Source organism: Sapajus apella, unplaced genomic scaffold (genome assembly GCF_009761245.1).
Source record: "Sapajus apella isolate SASKATOON/1434 unplaced genomic scaffold, GSC_monkey_1.0 scaffold15, whole genome shotgun sequence".
Taxonomy (NCBI): domain Eukaryota; kingdom Metazoa; phylum Chordata; class Mammalia; order Primates; family Cebidae; genus Sapajus; species Sapajus apella.
The window spans coordinates 32,827,173-32,845,972 of NW_022436955.1; the positions used below are offsets into that span (position 1 = coordinate 32,827,173).

General features: G+C 56.0%; 1 protein-coding gene across 2 annotated transcripts in view; it reads left to right on the forward strand.

Moving 5' to 3' along the window:
- CPNE7 (copine 7) overlaps positions 1–9,275 on the forward strand; it is an 18,596-nt gene extending 9,321 nt beyond the window's left edge. For both annotated transcript variants that reach the window (XM_032284727.1, XM_032284728.1), the window contains exons 10-15: positions 527–660; positions 1,356–1,410; positions 1,882–1,933; positions 2,000–2,133; positions 7,596–7,832; positions 8,643–9,275. In XM_032284727.1, the coding sequence (XP_032140618.1) occupies positions 527–660; positions 1,356–1,410; positions 1,882–1,933; positions 2,000–2,133; positions 7,596–7,832; positions 8,643–8,780 (750 nt within the window). In that variant the 3' untranslated portion in view covers positions 8,781–9,275. The remainder of the gene's footprint in view (positions 1–526; positions 661–1,355; positions 1,411–1,881; positions 1,934–1,999; positions 2,134–7,595; positions 7,833–8,642) is intronic.
- Positions 9,276–18,800: the final 9,525 nt, after the last annotated feature.

Below are 18,800 nucleotides of genomic sequence, written 5' to 3' on the forward strand. Positions count from 1 at the left end.
TCACCGTGTGTTGTACACAGACCCCCGTGTCACCGTGTGTTGTACACCGACCCCCGTGTCACCCATGTGTTGTACGCAGGCCCCTGTGTCACCCTGTGTTGTACGCAGGCCCCGTGTCACCGTGTGTTGTTTGCAGATGCTCTGTTCCTGTTTTGTTGAGGGAGCCCCGGAATGGCTTTGTGAGAAGCCAGCTTGTGGGAGGTGTGGAGGGGTCATCCCAGGCTGGGTCCTCTCAGGCCCTGCTAGCGGAGGGTGGTAAAGGGGTCAGGTGGCTGCTAAGAGGGATGGGCGGGCCCCCAGAAGGCCAGGGTGATCCCAGTGGGGCGTCCTGGGGATTCAGAGAGCCTAGGGCTTGGCAGGTTTTGGGGAGACCCCTCCTGGCCCTGTGTAGTAGGGGGACAGCCCCACCCATGCACGCAGCCCCCGACCCTGAGTCCTGGCGGGTCTGGGCGAGGTTTCTCTACCTGTCAGGAGCGGTTCCGGGAGCCCGGCGAAGCACAGCCCGGCCCGCCCCCGCCCACTGCAGGTGGCCATCGACTTCACCGCCTCCAACGGGGACCCGCGAAACAGCTGCTCGCTGCACTACATCAACCCTTACCAGCCCAACGAGTACCTGAAGGCCCTGGTGTGTGTGGGCGAGGTCTGCCAGGACTACGACAGGTGTGCCCTGCTCGCGGCCGCTCCGCCCCTGGGCTCCTCGCAGCCGCTCCGTCCCTGGGCTCCAGGTCAGGCCTGGGGCCCATGAGGTGGGCACTGTGCGTGAGGTGGTCCGCTTGGAGAGCTGCGAGGAAGGCTGGGTATCGTAGCAGCCCCAGAGTCTCAGGCCGACATGGCCCTGGGGACGTCTGTGTCCCACTTTGCCAGACCAGCAAGCCGAGGCCACAGAGGCTTGGGGTTCACCCACAGATGCTCTGCCAGGGAGGGCCCTGAGCGCCTCCCCACAACGCAGGGTCCTGGCCTGGAGCTTGGGAGAGGACGCCCTGAGCTCTTCCCCACAGACCCCTCTGAGTTCGTGAGGGCCACAGAGGTTGCCTTGGCCCCACATGACCCCTCCTGGTGTCCAGGAGCCCCCCGAGGAGGCATCTGCAGGGGGACAGCTTGTGCACAGGCATGGCCTTGGGAGGCCAGCCCGAGGGCAGCTGGGACTGTCCACGGCTCCCCATCCTACGCGCTGGCTGGTGCATCTGCTGCCCGAGACCAGTTTCCTGATTATGGCCCGTGCTTACTGCCGTGATCGCCGGGCCTGGCCGCACTTGGCCTCGTGTCCTGGGCACCAGTCGTGTCTCCCCAGAAGCGGCCCTCACAGCAGCCACGTGAGCTCAGGGCCCCTGGTGACCGGCCTGCGTCTCTTCCAGCGACAAGAGGTTTTCTGCCTTGGGGTTTGGAGCCCGGATTCCTCCCAAGTATGAGGTAGGAGAGCCCGAGGCCTCGGAGCTGCGCCCGTCCCACAGGTCCCGGGAGAGGGTGGCCTGGCCCAGGGATCCCTGGTAGGATGGGATTGGGGCGCAAAGCGGGAACGTTACCCTTCCCGCCAGAGGTTGGCCTTTGACTTCCTAGGACTTGTTAGCTTGAAGGGTGTGTGGAGACCAGCTCCACGTTCCTTCAGGAGATGGGGAAGCACATTGGTCTGGAATCTTCTATTGCACGTAACAATTCAACTGGCTTCAGCAGAAAAAATGGTGTATGGGGATTGACTGGCTGATGTAAACCTCAGGCACTGCTGGGTCCGGGGCGTCTCCCGCTCTGTCCCTGGGCTCTGCAGAGCATGGCCACGCACAGGGTCGACTTCCACTAAAGCTCCAAACCTCCCTCTCTCAGTAGGGGGGACATGGGGGCTGTGGAGGGTGGAGCAGCTGACGGAGCTCTCCTGTCCCCACCCAGGTGTCCCATGACTTTGCCATCAATTTCAATCCTGAGGACGACGAGTGTGAAGGTAGGCGCCCACGGCAGGCCCGGGGAGGGGGTGCAGGGGGCCCGGCTCAACCCCTGCCCCCAACAGGCATCCAGGGTGTCGTGGAGGCCTACCAGAACTGCCTGCCCAGGGTCCAGCTCTACGGCCCCACCAACGTGGCGCCCATCATCTCCAAGGTGGCACGTGTGGCGGCGGCCGAGGAGCGCACCGCTGAAGCTTCTGTAGGTGCCCAGGGGGCGTGGTGCATGCGGGCTGTGGGGTCAGCTGCATGGGCACCAGCGGGTGGAGGTCAGCGAGGCAGGCAGGCAGAGGGAACCAGCAGAGGGGGCAGCCGTCAGGATGGAGCTCGGGCGTGCGGGGGCCACAGCGGGCCGACTGCATCTCCCCCGGCGCTGCTGGGGCCCCGGCCACAGGGCTGTCCATCGCCTCACAGCGTCGTGGCCACAGCTCAGCGACGCTGCCCCTCTGCCGTTCCACCGTTTGGCTGCATGCGCGTCACCATTTTGTTTGCATGTGTCTTTACTCTGCACAAATGATATGGTGCTGAGAGCGGCGCTGGGCTGTACTTCGCCTCCGCGTTCTGTGGCCCTGCATGTGTCTCTGGGGTCACAGCCAGCCTGTTGCCTTTTCTCTCTTTCTTTGAGACGGAGTCTCCGTCTCCCTCTGTCACCCAGGCTGGAGTGCGATGGCGCGATCTCAGCTCACTGCAACCTCCGCCTCCTGGGTTCGAGCGATTCTCTTGCCTCAGCCTCCTCAGTAGCTGGGACTGCAGGCACCCACCACCATGCCCGACTAATTTTTGTATTTTTGGCAGAGACGGGGTTTCACCATGTTGCCCAGGCTGGTCTCAAACTCCTGATGCTGTGATCCACCTGCCTTGGCCTCCCAAAGGTCTGGGATTACAGGCGTGAGCCCCTGCACCCAGCCTGTTGCTTTCTTTTAATATTTTATTTTGGAGAAACATGAAATTTATGGATGGCAAGAGAGGTGTAGCAGCTCCGGGCTGCCCTTCGCTTGGACTCAGAGTCCCTGTAACTTGGCCAGCCGCCCTCCCCGGCCTCTCCCCACCTGTGCAGGGTCACTTTTCGCTTGCTTTTTTTCTTTTTTTTTTTTTTTGGAGACAAGGCCTCACTCTGTCACCAGGCTGGAGTGCAGTGGTGTGATCTCGGCTCACTGCAACCTCCGCCTCCCAGGTTCAAATGATTCTCATGCCTCAGCCTTCCAAACGGCTGGGATTTCAGGCACCCGCCACCACGCCCAGCTAATTTTTGTATTTTTAGTAGAGATGGGGTTTCACCATGTTGGTCAGGATGGTCCCAAACTCCCGACCTCAAGTGATCCGCCCGCCTCACCACAGTGTTGGGATTAACTGTTTGCTTTCTAAAGCCTTTGAGAGCAAGCTACCTGCCTCCCACTGAAGCTGTTCACATTGACCTGCCAATTTAAGGACATTCTTGTTGGAGACCGTACAGTTTAGTTCTGAAGTGGAGGGGGTTGTAGGCAGTTCTCCAGAGCAGCTCTGTTCCCAGGGCTGAGCAGAGCCGGGGTTGGCCCCGCCAGGCCTTGGCCCCTGATTTGGGCTGCTCCTACCTTGCTCTCCTCCTGTACCACCTTGACTTTGTCCAGACGCTGGCCATGTGTGGCCCTATTGCCCAACTGCCCAGCATCCTGGAAGGGGGTAGCCCCCACATTTTACTTTCCTGGGCACAGAGCCCTCACAAGCCAAGCTCCAGGAGCAGGAGTTTTGCAGGGAGGGCAGGCGGGGGCTTTGCAGGCAGGGCAGGCGGGGGCTCTGCAGGGAGGGTGGGCGGGGGCTTTGCAGGGAGGGCGGGCAGGGGCCCCTTCAGGGCTGTGCAGCTCCTCTTGCCCCCTCCTTTTGGGTGCTGGGTGCTGAGCTGCCCGTGATCCTGCACGCACGGGGACTTTGGCCAGGAGCAGCCCATTTGAGAGACCCTGACCGTGTGGCCAGGGAAGGATGGACCTTGGTGAGCCAGGCAAGTGTGCCTTCTGCTCAGAGTGAGTTCGTCGGTGCCTTTTCTCTTTTTTTCTTTTCTTTCTTTCTTTATTTAATTTTTAGTAGAGACAGGGTTTTGCAGGCTGGACTTGAAGTCCCGACCTCAGGTGATCCACTTGCCTCACCCTCCCAGAGTGTTAGGATTACAAGCGTGAGCCACCGCGCCCGGCCCGTATTAGCAAATTTTTAAGTGTGCAATAAAGACTATTTACCTTAGAGAAGTATTGCACAGCAGATCTTTAGAACTTATTCATCTTTCTAAATGAAAATTTTATGCCCTTGATTAGTAACTTTTCATTGCCGTGCTCTTCTCCCCCACCCCTCGTAACAATTTCACTCTCTGATTTTATGATTTTGACTATTATAAATACTTCCTCTAAGTGGAATCATGCAGTATTTGTTCTTCTGAGTGACAGAAGAACACTTCTTCTTCTTCTTCTTCTTTTTCTTTTATTTTTTTGTTCTTTCTCTTTTCTTTTCTTTTCTTTTGAGACAGGGTCTCATTCTGTCACCCAGGTTGGAGTGCAGTGACGAGATCACAGCTCACTGTAGCCTCCACCTCCTGGGCTCAGGTGATTCTCCCGCCTCAGCCTCTTGAGTGAGTAGCTGGGGCCATAGGTGCTCACCACCATGCCCAGGCTTGCCCTTTCTTTTTAAGCAATTTCTATCCTTAATTTTTTTCCATTTAAAAAAATATTTTATTACTGAGAATTTCAAACATCAAAAGTCAAGAAACAGTCCCGGTGCAGCCACCTGTACCTTTAATCCCAGCACTTTGGGAGATCAAGGTGGGAGCATTGCTTGAGTCCAGGAGTTTGAGACCAGCCTGGATGTCAGAGTGAGACCCCTGTGTCTACAAAAAAGAAGTAAAAAATTAGCTGGGCATGGTAGTGTGCCCCTGTGGTCCCAGCTACTCAGGAGGCTGAGGCTAGAGGCTCACCTGTGCCTGGGAGGTTGTCCCTCTGGGGGACAGAGCGAACTCCGGTCTCTAAAAAGCAAAAAAAGAAAAAGTCAAAAAATAGCAGAATAAATCCCCACAGATTTATCATCCAGCTCAGGAGTGGCCCTGTCTACACCCCTTTCTGAATTTTAAAAGTTTTATTCTTTTTACTTTGAAATAAGTTTAAATTTACTGAAAAGTTAGAAGATGTCCGAGGCCCTGCGGCGGGGGGGCCACGAGCTGCTCACGTGTCACACTTCCGCTTCGTGTCCGTGTCATTTTCTATTCGTCTGTTTTATCTTCTCAGTTTTTTATTGTGATAAAATATGCACAGTTTTAAATTTACCATTGTAACCTTTTTCTCTGTCTCTTTTTGAGATGGAGTCTCGTTTGTCGTGCAGGCTGGAGTGCAGTGCTGTGATCTTGGCTCACTGCAGCCTCCGCCTCCCGGGTTCAAGAGATTCTCCTGCCTCAGCCTCCCGAGTAGCTGAGATTACAGGCACCCGCTGCCATGCCTGGCTAATTTTTATATTTTGGTAGAGGTGGGGTTTCACCATGTTGGCCAGGCTGGTCTCAAACCCCTGACCTCAAGTGATCTGCCCTCCTCGGTCTCCCAAAGTGCTGGGATTACAGGTGTGAGCCACCTGTAACCATTTTAATGTGTCCGTAACCGTTTTAATGTGTCCAGTTCAGAGGCACTGAGTACATTCGTGATGAACAAACATCACCTACATCTAGTTACATCTTCATGCCAAATGGGAACCCTGTATCTGCTTGCATCTATTTTTAATTTATGCAAATATTATTGTGATACTCTGACGCTTTTTAAATTTGGCACTGCACACACATGCACACACACATACGCACGCACACACAGACATGTATACACGTGCTTGCACATTCACGCACACACAAACGCGCACACACATGTGCACATGCGCACACACATGAACACACGCACACATACAGGCATACACTCATGCATACATGCGTATATACGTGCATGCACACAGATGTGCGCACATGCACATGTGCACACACATACACGTGCACACATGCTCCCGCACACATGTATACACACATGCACACACTCATCCATTCATGTGCACACACATGCACACACACGTATGCACACGTGCACACACAGGTTACATACCTAAACACAAGCACACACGCACACACACATACACACATACACATGAGCACATATGCACGCACACATGCACACATGCGTACACACATACATGCGCACACACAGGCGCACACATTTGTGAACTGAGAGCAGGTTGCAGTGTCATGCTTTCTACCCCTTAATATTTTATGTACATTTCATAAGAGCAAAGATATCCTCTCATATGACTGCAGCACAAATACAGATTTCAGGAAATTTTATTTAGATGCAATACTTTTATCTAATGCATAGAATGTGTTCCAGTTTCGTTGATTGGCCCAACAATAACTTCCCGAGCAGCGTTATTCCTGGCAGAGGACCCAGTCCAGAATCCAGGCTTGGGTTTGCCTGTCAGGTTTCCGTGGTGTTTTGAAGCGAGTCTCAGACAGTTTCATCTGTGCATGTCAGCTTCAGCCTGTCATGAAGATAAGCACTCTTTAAACAGCCAGGACACCTGGTCACACCTAAACCACCACTCCTGGCGTTGCCCATTGTCTGGAGTTGTGTTTCCCGTGCTTACCTGTGACATGGTTTTCTGTGGTTAGACCTGGGTTGAAATGAGGACTCAGACATGATCAGCTGAGCCCTCCATCCCTCTCCAGACACCAAGCTTCCGTCCTAGCAGGCCCCACGGTGGGTTTTGGTGCCTGGTATTTGCACAGTTTGCAGGGGGTGGGGGGCTTTCTGAGGCTGGGCTGTTTATCTGGGGGCTGAGAGCCAGGCTGTGCACAGCTGTGGGTGCATGTAGCCCTGGACCAGAGACGGACTTGCAAACAGGTAATTCTTCCCACAGGCCTGGGGCTCCAGAGGGGCAATGGGGAGGGCGCAGAGCAGAGCCCCTTGGAGAAAGTGACATCTGAGCGGGTCCCGGGGCCCCTGTTCCTTTCCAGGACCCATCTACCCTCCATGGGAAGGGCTCAGCCAAGGCCAGCCCGGGAGAGGCTGCTGTGGGCTTCCGCTCTGCCCATGGCAGGGACCGCCCGGCCCCGGGGCAGCAGCTCGGGCGAGCCCTGTTTCTCGTTTCTTGTTGTCCGCAGTCTCAGCAGAATGATTGAGTGGGTTTTTTTCTTTTTTCTTCCCCCTGCCCCTCAAGTGGGTGTTTTTTTAAGCAATGGATTTTACTTGAAGTTCCATTCTGTCTTGTTACTGCACAGCAGGTGCCCTGGAGAGATAGAGCCAGGGTGTGCAGGTCCAGGTCTGGTTCCTGGGAGTGGACGTTTCTCCTTCTCTGGCCTCAGACCACCCATCTGGCACCGCAACCTCATCTGTAAAATTCGGGCTTCATAGCATCCCCTCCAGAGCCCTCCGTGAGACTTGTGGACATTTTCTGAGCTGGGGCACAGGAGGCCCAGAGCTGACTGCCCGCCGCAGGGCGGGGTGGGGGACCCTGACCCATCGTTGCTTATGATGCCTGTGACACAGACGTCACCCTCTGGAAGGCGGTCCTAGGAAGCTCTGACCCGCGAAGGCCGCTCTGGGCTCTCTGGGGGCCTATGGGTTGCGGGGTGCACGTGGGCACAGCAGGTGCGGTGCTGCCCACTTCTTCCTCTGCCCCCAGCAATACTACATCCTGCTGATCCTGACGGACGGTGTGGTGACCGACATGGCCGACACACGGGAGGCCATCGTGCGCGCTTCACGCCTGCCCATGTCCATCATCATCGTGGGCGTGGGCAACGCCGACTTCACCGACATGCAGGTCCTGGACGGTGATGACGGCGTCCTGCGCTCCCCCCGGGGTGAGCCTGCGCTCCGAGACATAGTGCAGTTTGTGCCCTTCCGGGAGCTCAAGAACGTGAGTGTCTCGGGGGGCTCGGCAGAGGCCGACCTGGGGTCCCTGTGCATACCACTGCCCCAGGCCCTCCCAGGCCAGGCTCACGCCAATGGACGTGGCAGGTCCCATCTTGCGTCTGGGGGTCCCAGGCTGTTCTCCACTGATCGAGAGCAGTACCTGAAGCTGGGGCTTTCAGCACCTGAAAAGCCTCCCATTGTGAAGCTCATCAAATCTACACAAATGCAGAGAACAGCATGAGGGGCTCGGGGCTCCAGCATGTAGCTGGATCCATCCCCCATTGCTGCCAACCTCTGTGACCCAGTGAGACACCCACAGTGCACACGAGGTTCCACACAGTGAGGCACGCATGTCACTGCATGCCTCTGCAGTAAGATGTGTGTGCCACACGGACACCTGAGGCTCTGCACAGCAAGATGCTGCAGACATGCATGAAGGCAGACACACATGACATTCCACACAGCGAAACACGTTACAGACACATGAAGCTCTGCAGGAGGACATCCACGCCACACAGACACACTTGGGCTTTGCTGGGGGGACCTGGGCTGTGGAGGGGGCCTTGCCTCACCTCCCAGGCCGCCTGTTTCCTCTCTGTGCCTGGGGGGCTGGAATTACCCACATGCAGCCTCATGTGGCCGACGTCCTTAGCAAGGCTGGCCCGGGCCCCAGGTGAGCCCCTGGTGGGGGCGGGAAGTCACCAGGGTGCAAAGGCCCCAGCTCTGGAGGACGAGGCCTGGCTGTGGCCCAGGTGTGGGGACAGACAGACGATCTTGAAGGTCCCAGACGTAATCACGTTGTCCTGCCCTCCAGGCGTCCCCAGCGGCGCTGGCCAAGTGCGTGCTGGCTGAGGTGCCGAAGCAGGTGGTGGAGTACTACAGCCACAGAGGCCTGCCCCCGAGAGGCCTGGGCCCCCCTGCCCCAGAGGCCAGCCCACGCTGCACCCCATGAAGACATGGAGGGGGTGGGGAGGGTCAGGGAAGGTGGGGCTGTAGAGCTTCCATCTCCAGCACCTTTGGAGGTCCCTTAAGCTCCCTCTGACCTCCCCAAAGCCGCCAGGCCCCACCAGGTCTGGGGACCCCAAGGCTGAAGGATGACAAAATATAGGCCCCCATGCCTGGCCCTGCCTGAGCCAGGTGGGTGCAGGGAGGGAGATTGTGAGGGACTTGCAGGGCCTGGGAGCTCATCCAGGGAGACCCTACCCCAGTGAGAAGGGGCACGGGCTGGGGGCTCTGCTTTGCATCTGATCTTTGCGGGGGAGGGCCAGCAAGGCAGCACCCCAGCCCCCGAGAAAGCCCGGGGCACCCGGACACCCTGTCCCCACAGTCAGCTTCCTTCTGTCCCTGCTGGTGCCCCTGACCCGCCCTGTGCTTTTTGCCATCTGGCCTCTGTGCTCAGGCCTGTGGGGTCTGCCTGTGTGGCTTCAGGATTAATAAAATGTCACCCTAACCCTTGCAGGTGTCTTGTGTCTTCAGTCTTCCCCCACCACCCCCAGAGGACTGGGCCTGGCACTGGTGGGTGGGCCGGTGAATCTGCGGCAGGGGATCTTCCAGAGGCAGCACACCAGGGACCCCCGGACTGAATGGAAGACCCTCCCAGGGGTGCGAAGGCTTGGCACGGGGAGGGGGTAAACTGGACGATGGCTGCCTCCACCCCCAAAGGAGCTCCACTCGGCTTCCTGGGACTCCCCAGACCTGGAACCCACTCAGTGAGGGTTGTGGCTGCGACATGGGTGCTTCCCACATGGCCTGCACCGTGGGGACCCGGGCTGGGGGCACTGGGTGAAGCCTGGGTGATGCCAGCCACACTTGGGTGCTTGTGCAGCCAGACACTGACACTTGCAGGAGCCTCCTCCCCCTGAATTTGAGATTTCACCTGAATTATCTTGAATGGGAAAAACATTGTCCTAACCCTGAATCTAGGCCCACCCATCCTCCCATGTATCCATGCACCCATCTGTCCATCTACATATCCATCTGTCCGCCCATCCACCCCTCTACCCATTCATCCACCCACTCATCTACCCATCCACCAATCCACCCATCCCCCCACCCATCCCCGCATCCCATCCATCATCCATCCATCCACCCATCCATCCATCCATCCATCCATCCATTCGCTCACTCACTTGGGCCTATATTTAGCTCTTGATTCATCATCTGTTAAGCAGGGATAATAGGTATCACCATGGTAACCTGGCCAGTCCGTGAATTTCATAAGGACCAACGTTGGTCTCTTTGAGGATGGAGAGGATTCCAGAGAACACCCCTCCATCCACATCTGGAGGCTGCAGGGCCCTGAGCAGGTCGGGGGGTTCAGGCAGAGGGTGAGTGTCAGGGCGCTGAGTCATGGGCTGGGCAGAGGGTGTCAGGGGCCCTGAGCAAGTGGGGGGTCTCAGGGGCTGGACAGAGTGAGTGTCGGGGTCCTGAGTGAGTGAGTGGGGGGTCTCAGGGGCTTGGCAGAGGGTGTGTCAGGGCCCTGAGTGAGTGAGTGGGGGGTCTCAGCAGCTAGGCAGAGGGTATGTCGGGGCCCTGAGTGAGTGAGTGGGGGGTCTCAGGGGCTGGGCAGAGGGTGTGTCGGGGCCCTGAGTGAGTGAGTGGGGGGGGTCTCAGCGGCTGGGCAGAGGGTGTGTCGGGGTCCTGAGCCGCCTGCCTGTGGCTTTCCTGCCAGAAATCATCAGTTTCTGGGTTCAGACAAAGCCGAGGGGTGTTGGTCAGTAATATTAGCAGGAAGCAGGCGGTGCTGTGGGACCTACCTCAGAACAGCCACCACTGAGCCCCCGGGAGCTGCTCCCAGAGACACGGGTGGGCAGGATGCTTGGCGAGCTGGCACCGTGGAGGGAGCATCTCTTCCCAGAGCTGTCACACTACAGGGACGTGGCCGCTCCCAGACCCTGTGGAGCAGGTGGCGAATGGCTGTGGGTACCCCAGCGCCCTCCTCCCACCCTCCCTTCTCCTGCCGGCCTCTCATGGCAGAAGGCAGCAGCCCTGGGGTCAGGCCCGTGGGCAGGCTGGGCCACCCTGGCTCCGTGCTGCTGGGTGTTTGGGGTGTGTGTGAGGATTTGCCTGACAGCAGGGACAAAACAGGCCCCCATGCCTGTATTTTGATGTCTGCCAGCTCAGCTGTGAGGATTTGGCTTTCACCAGCAATGCCCAGCCTGAGAAAGCAGGCCAGCTTAGCTCCGAGACACACGTACTAATAAAATGATACTTTTCCTTCTCCCTCTAACCCCATGGGTCCATTGGGGTGGACACAGGACCCTGGCCCGGCCAGTCAGGGGCTGCTGCCCCCAGGCCACAGTGCCTGCTTCGGGGATGGACACGCCCCGAGCTGGCCCGTGACACTCAGTCCTGGGACTCATGCAGCCCTGCTTTCTTCTTGGCTTGGGGAGCTGTGGGACAGGGACCACTTGGCATGGTTGTGTGGGCACGGCCTGCCTGGGAAGAACACTACCCAGAGAACTGGTGGCAGGGACATGCCCTGGCCTGCTCCTGAGCCAAGACTCCCTTTCTGATGGGGCAGGTGGAAGAGGGTTTCTGTCATTTGTCACCCAAGGATCCTAGCCCAAAAGGATGACAGACGCTGCTGTTTCACAGAGAAGAAAATCAGGGCTCCGCAGTGAGGAGCCTGGCCCGAGGTCACACAGCCGGTTGGAAGCAGAGGCACTGGCTCTGTGCAGCTGGTGCACACACAGAGCAATGTGTATACACCGGTGCACACGGCACACGTGCCTGACACACACGCACCATACATCCACGCACACACTTGCACATGTGCCGAACACATCCACACACATCCACATGTGCACACATGCCTAACAGGCACACATACATCCACACTCGTGCACACACGATACATCCATGCACACATGCCTAACACATGCACACATACGTCTATGCACACACAGGTGCACACATGGCTAACACACACGTACATGTGCTTAGCGGGGACCTGAAGGCTCCAGGCTGAGTTCTCTGCGCAGCTCCTGTGGGTCCACCTCTTATGACGTCTTTCTCCATGTGGTGCAACATCCGGCTCTGAAACCCAGAGGGGCCCCCAGAACAGGGTAGTCAGAGGTTCTGCCGGCTGGTGTGGAGACCCCCCAGATGAGACCAATGGGTCCCCTGAGGTCAGCACCTCTGACCTCGAGTGAGAGCCTGACCCTCGTCAAGAACAGCCCGGGTAAGACTTGCTGGATGTGGACTTCTGTCCCAAATAAGAGCCAGAAAGCGTGTAACCACGAAGACCCCTCCGTGAGGGCCACCCCTGGATCCAGTCTTCAGGGACCACAGCTGCAGGGGTGGAGGGAGCTCCTCCTGGGAGGGGAGGGGATTTGGGATTTGGAAAGGGCCTGGAGGCACTTGCCTGAGTGGAGTCGGATGCCAGCTCCTGCCGTGGGACCCTGGACAAGCCATCGCAGTCTCGGTGAGTTGAGCCCCCTTCCTTGCCTGTCACATGGATATAGCAGCTTTAAAACATGGCCCTAGAGCTGGGCGCGGTGGCTCATGCCTGTAATCCCAGCTCTTTGGGAGCCCAAGGTCAGGTGTTCAAGACCAGCCTGGCCAACATGGTGAAACCCCCATCTCTACTAAAAATACAAAACTTAGGAGGGTGTGGTGGCACATGCTTGTAATCTCAGGTAGTCAGGAGGCTGAGGCTGGAGAATTGCTTGAACCCAGGAGGCGGAAGTTGCAGTGAGCCGGGATTGTGCCACTGCACTCCAGCCTGGGCAACAGAGCAAGACTCCGTCTCAAAACAACAACAACACAAAATAGGCCGGGCGCGGTGGCTCACGCCTGTAATCCCAGCACCTTGAGAGGCTGAGGTGTGCGGGTCACAAGGTCAGGAGTTTGAGACCATCCTGGCCAACATGGTGAAACCCTGTTTCTACAAAAAATCATACAAAAAAATTAGCTGGGCTTGGTGGCACACGCCTGTAGTCCCAGCTACTTGGGAGGCTGAGGTAGGAGAATTGCTTAAACCAGGGAGTCGGAGGTTGCGCTGAGTTGAGACTGCACTCCAGCCTGGTGGCAGAGTGGGACTCTGTCTAAAAAAAACCAAAAACATGGGGCTAGAATCCTCGGCCACTTCCATCGGAAGGTGGGTTTGTGTTCCTTCTTGAACCTAGGAAGACTTGGGTCCAACATGCCTTATTTTTGTTTGTTTGTTTGTTTTTGAGACAAAGTCTCACTCTGTTGCCCAGGCTGCAGTGCAGTGATCTTGGGTCACTGAAACCTCTGCCTCCCGGGCTCAAGTGATTCTCCTGCCTCAGTCTCCTGAGTAGCTGGGATTACAGGCACGCGCCACCACACGTGGCTACTTTTTGTATTTTTACGGAGACAGAGTTTCACCATGTTGGCCAGGCTGGTCTCGAACTCCTGACCTCAAGTGATCCACCCACTTCGCCCTCCCAAAGTGCTGGGATTACAGGCGTGAGCCACTGCGCCCGGCCCCAACGTGGATCCTGATGCTCCATGGTAAGCATGCTGGGCGCTGCTCCCATGCTCAGGAGACACAGGCTCCTGGGAACCTGACTGCGTGAGGAAGCCCAAGTGCCCCCATCCCATTTGAGCTCCCGGCTGGCATCCAGTGCCCAGGCCCAGAGAAAACCACCTCCAACAGCTCCTGAAACCCTGGGCAGGCCTGGGGCTGCAGCCCTGCCTGCATCCTCAGGAGAGGCCTGAGATGAAGCCACACGGCAAAGCCTCTCTCAGATTCCTGACCCACAGCGTGCCGGGAGGTGACCCAAGGCTGCTGTTCAGAGTGTGAGGAGGGCAGAGCGGGCGGTAACAGACGTGCCTCCCTCCCAGGGATCTTGTAAGGACTGAACAGGGATGCAGAGGTCTGCTTGGTGATCCGTGTCGGTTTCACACGGGGAGCCGGCTTCTCCTTATTCTCAGGGACCGCCAATCACAGCTGCATCTTTTTATGCGGAACGTCCTCCACCCTGTCCTGCTGGCCGCCAGCCGCCCAGGCCTCACAGGCTGAGGACTCAGGGTCAGTCCCCGCCCACCCATCTGCAGTCTGTCGGGGCCTCTGACTGGGGCGGGGGGCGGCTGGAGGGAGTGGGAGGAGCAGCAGCTTGGCGTCCACGCTGTTCCTTCTCCTGCTGCTGAGACAAGCACAGGCAGGAAGTTGTGACTAAGAGCTTGTAACTGGTGCGGGGGCCGAGGCAGGGCTGTCAGACGGAGCAGTGCCGGCCCCTGGCACAGCAGGGCCGTGGGCGAAAGCCGTCTTCCTTGCCACCTGACGCCTCACCTGTCCCTGCACTGGGGTCCCACCCCCACTGAAGCCCACCCAGGACCCCTGCCCAGCGGGCGCCTCCCCCTCACCACCCCATCAAGACCACAGCCCTGGAGTACTGAGTATTCCAGAGCTCACTGAGCTACGTTCTCACCACGCCGCCTGTGTGACTGCTGTGAGTGCGCCTCACTCAAGGGACAGCTGACCTCAGAGAAACCCCAGGCTGCACTGCTGGGGAGGCAAGGCAGAGAGGCGACTGGAGCCCCCAGGTCGTGGCTAAGCACATGGATATCTGGGTGTATATGTGTTTTCTGTGTATGTGCATAGCTGTGTGTGCATGTGCCTGTGCATGGATGTATGGGTGTGTATGTGTGCACAGGTGTATATGTGTTGTTTTCTATGTGTGTGCATAGGCGTGTGTGCATGTGTGCTTCTGTATGGATGTATGGGTACATATGTGTGTATAGGTGTATATGTGTTTTCTATGTGTGTGCATAGGTGTGTGTGCATGTGTGTGTGTGCATGGATATATGGGTGCATATGTGTGCACAGGTGTATCTATTTTCTATGTGTGTGCATAGGCGTGTGTGCATGTGCGCTTCTGTATGGATGTATGGGTACATATGTGTGCACAGGTGTATATGTGTTTTCTATGTGTGTGCATAAGTGTGTGTGCATTTGTGCATGTGCATGGATGTATGTGTGCATATGTACACAGGTGTATATGTTTTTTTCTATGTGTGTGCATAGTCGTGTATGCATATGTACATGTGCATGGATGTATGGGTATGTGTGCACAGGTGTATATGTGTTTTCTATGTGTGTGCATAGGCGTGTGTGCATGTGTGAGTGTGCATGGATGTATGGGTGCATATGAGTGCACAGGTGTATATGTGTCACTCTGTGCATGTGGGAGAGGCTGGAGTGGGGGTCTTGGTCCTCACTGCTTTACTGAAGTCTAAGTCTCTTTAGGAGACTTAGCTACACCTGGGCTTGGCGACACTGCCAGCCCTTCCCCATCCGAGGCAGAAAAGACACCCACCTGCCAGGATGAGGTATTATTATTTTATTATTATTTTTGAGACGGAGTCTTGCTCTGTCATCCAGGCTGGAGTGCAGTGATGTGCTCTCGGCTCACTGCAACCTCCGCCTCCCAGGCTCAAGAGATTCTCCTGCCTCAGCCTCCCGAGTAGCTGGGACTGCAGGTGCCGCCACCACAACTGGCTAATTTTTTTTTTTTAGTATTTTTAGTAGAGACAGGGTTTCACTGTGTTAGCCAGAATGGTCTCCATCTGACCTCGTGATCCACCTGCCTCGGCCTCCCAAAGTGCTGGGATTACAGGCGTGAGCCACCGTGCTCGGCCATTATTTACTTATTTTGAGACAGAATCTCGCTGTGTCACTCGGGCTGGAAAGCATTGGAGCAATCTCGGCTCACTGCACCCTCCACCTCCTGGGTTCAAGCAATTCTCCTGCCTCAGCAGCAGTCGCTGGGATTGGCTGGATGCTGTGGCTCACACCTTGGGGAGGTTGAGGCAGGTGGATCACCTATGGTCAAGAGTTTGAGACCAGACTAGCCAACATGGTGAAACTGTGTCTCTACCAAAAATACAAAAATTAGGCCGGGCGCGGTGGCCCAAGCCTGTAATCCCAGCACTTTGGGAGGCCGAGGTGGGTGGATCACGAGGTCAAGAGATCGAGACCATCCTGGTCATCATGGTGAAACCCCGTCTCCACTAAAACTACAAAAAATTAGCTGGGCATGGTGGCGCGTGCCTGTAGTCCCAGCTACTCAGGAGGCTGAGGCAGGAGAATTGCCTGAACACAGGAGGTGGAGGTTGCGGTGAGCTGAGATCGCGCCATTGCACTCCAGCCTGGGTAACAAGAGCGAAACTCTGTCTCAAAAAAAAGAAAAAAAAAATTAGCCAGGCGTGGTGGCACACATCTGTAATCCCAGCTACTTGGGAGGCTGAGGCAGGAGAATTGCTTAAGTCACGGAGGTGGAGGTTGCAGTGAGCCGAGATCATGCCGTTGCACTGCAGCATGGGTGACAAGAAAGGAACTCTGTTTCAAAAAATTTATAAAAGGTAGCTGGGATTATGGGCACACATCACCATGCCTGGCTTATTTTTTTTGTACTTTTAGCAGAGACGGGATTTCACTATGTTGGTCAGGCTGGTCTCAAACTCCTGACCTCACGTGATCCACCCGCTGCGGCCTTCCAAAGTGCTGGGCTTACAGGCGTGAGCCACTACACCTGGCGGAGGTGATCATTATTAAATCATAAGGGACACCAGGCCTGAAAACTCCTGCACAGACAGAACCAATTAGGCCTTATAAGTAACATCAATCTTGTTTGATTTGTAAACAGAATTGAAGCTTTACTTGAGCTAGAGAAACAGAATTTAGGCTCGACGCGTCAGAAGCAGCCAGCAAATGTACACAGTCGGCCCTGGTGTCCACGGGGATGGTTCCAGCAAACGTAAGCAGTGGGCCCTTGGCATTTGTGGGGACAGGTTCTAGGACCCCAGTGGATCGTGCAATCCATGGATGCTGAAGCCCTGAGAGAAACAGGCACGTGTCAGCTCATCTTCAGCTCAGAGGAGCTTATGGCTAACTTTAGGACGGATGTACAGCAAATTCAAATTTTGCTTTTTGAAACTTCCTGGAATTTTTTTTCCAGCATAGTTTCAGTCTGTGTTTGGTTAACTCCACAGATGGGGAACCCACAAACACAGAGGGTCAGCTGGAAGCGCAGGAGCTCTGGGGGAGCGACCAGACGTGGCCAGCCACTGCCACCTTTGCCAAAGCAGTGTCGTCTCAGCTCTGTCCTCCCGGCTCCCTCTGGAGTTGCCCGGTGACATCGGGGGCGGCTGCTGGTTTGGAGCTGCAGGCCCATTAATTGCTGTTTGCTAAATGAACACTTTAAAATGTTATTGTACCTCAGTTCACACATCAACACACTGTGACGACTCCTAGGACAATTAAGCAGAGCAACCCAGAACCCAGTACATCCAGGGCCCGGCCAAGGTGCACGCGTCAGGTGAGCAACGCTGGCATGTGTTTGATTTCTGAAAGATAACACCATTTTCCTGTGATGAAAACGCTGCTGGCTCCGGGTGGCACGGGCGTGGGTGTTGGGAAAGATGGCGGGGCCACGTCCTCTGTGTGGACAGAACCAGAAAGCTTGCCTCTGCCATCCTTGAACCGTGATTTTAATATAATTTTTAAATGTGCGACCAGGTATGGTGGCTCACACCTGCAATCCCAGCATTTTGGGAGCCTGAGGCAGGCGGATCACCTGAGGTCAGGAGATCAAGACCAGCCTGGCCAACATGGTGAAGCCCCATCTCTACTAAAAATACAAGATTAGCTGGGTGCGGTGGCACACGCCTGTAGTCCCAGCTACTTGGGAGCCTGAGGCAGAACTGCCTGAACCCAGGAGGCAGAGGCTGCAGTGAGCCAGGATCACGCCACTGCCCTCCAGACTGGCGAAACTCCATCTCAAAAAAAAAAATGTAAATGTGTGTGTTCAAAGTGATGGCAACAGTAAGAGCGTCACTCAGAGCCAAGCGACACGAAGGTCGTAGCCCAGGGCACGCGGGGTCTTTTCTGTCCCCCTCACTGATACCCAGGTCCTGCGTGGTGCGAGTTCCGGCCAAGCCTTGTTAGGTGACGCTGGACAGAAAGCGCCTCGTTCCCGACAGCGCTGCTTGCTGTGGGCGTCGTGAAGACCTGCTCATCACCTTTGGTCTTTGTGTTTTCCCCGCTAGCTTAGCTTGGAACATCACCTCGTTTTAAAATTTTATTATTATGACTATTTTGAGACAGTTTCACTCTTGTTGCCCAGGCTGGAGTGCAGCGGCACAATCTTGGCTCACTGCAACCTCCGCCTCCCAGGTTCAAGCAATTCTCCTGCCTCAGACTCCCGGGTAGATGGGATTACAGGCACGCACCACCACGCTGGCTAATTTTTGTATTTTTAGTAGACACAGGGTTTTACCATATTGGTCAAGATGTTCTTGATCTCCTGACCTTGTGATCCACCTGTCTCGGCCTCCCAAAGTGCTGGGATTACAGGTGTGAGCCGCCACACCTGGCCGATTATTAGTTTTAATTTATAAATTTATTTAAAACAGAGATGCAGCTGAGCACTGTGGCTCATACCTATAATCTCAGCACTTTGGAGGCTGAGGCAGGCCGATTACTTGAGGTCAAGAGTTTAAGACCAGCCTGGTCGGCTGAGCACAGGGCCTCACACCTGTAATCCCAGCACCTTGGGTAGCTGAGGCGGGTGGATCACCTCAGGTCAGGAGTTCAAGATCAGCCTGGCCAACATGGCGAAACCCCTGTCTACTAAAAATACAAAAATTAGCTGGGCATAGTGGTGCATGCCTGTAATCCCAGCTACTCTTGAGGCTGAGGCGGGGGAATCACTTGAACCTGGGAGCTGGAAGTTGCTGTGAGCCAAGATCTCGCCACTGCGCTCCAGCCTGGACAGCAAGAGCAAAAGTCTGCCTTTTTAAAAAAAAAAAAAAGGCCGGGCACGGTGGCTCAAGACTGTAATCCCAGCACTGTGGGAGGCCGAGGCGGGTGGATCACGAGGTCAAGAGATCGAGACCATCCTGGTCAACATGGTGAAACCCCGTCTCTACTAAAAATACAAAAAATCAGCTGGGCATGGTGGTGTGTGCCTGTAATCCCAGCTACTCAGGAGGCTGAGGCTGG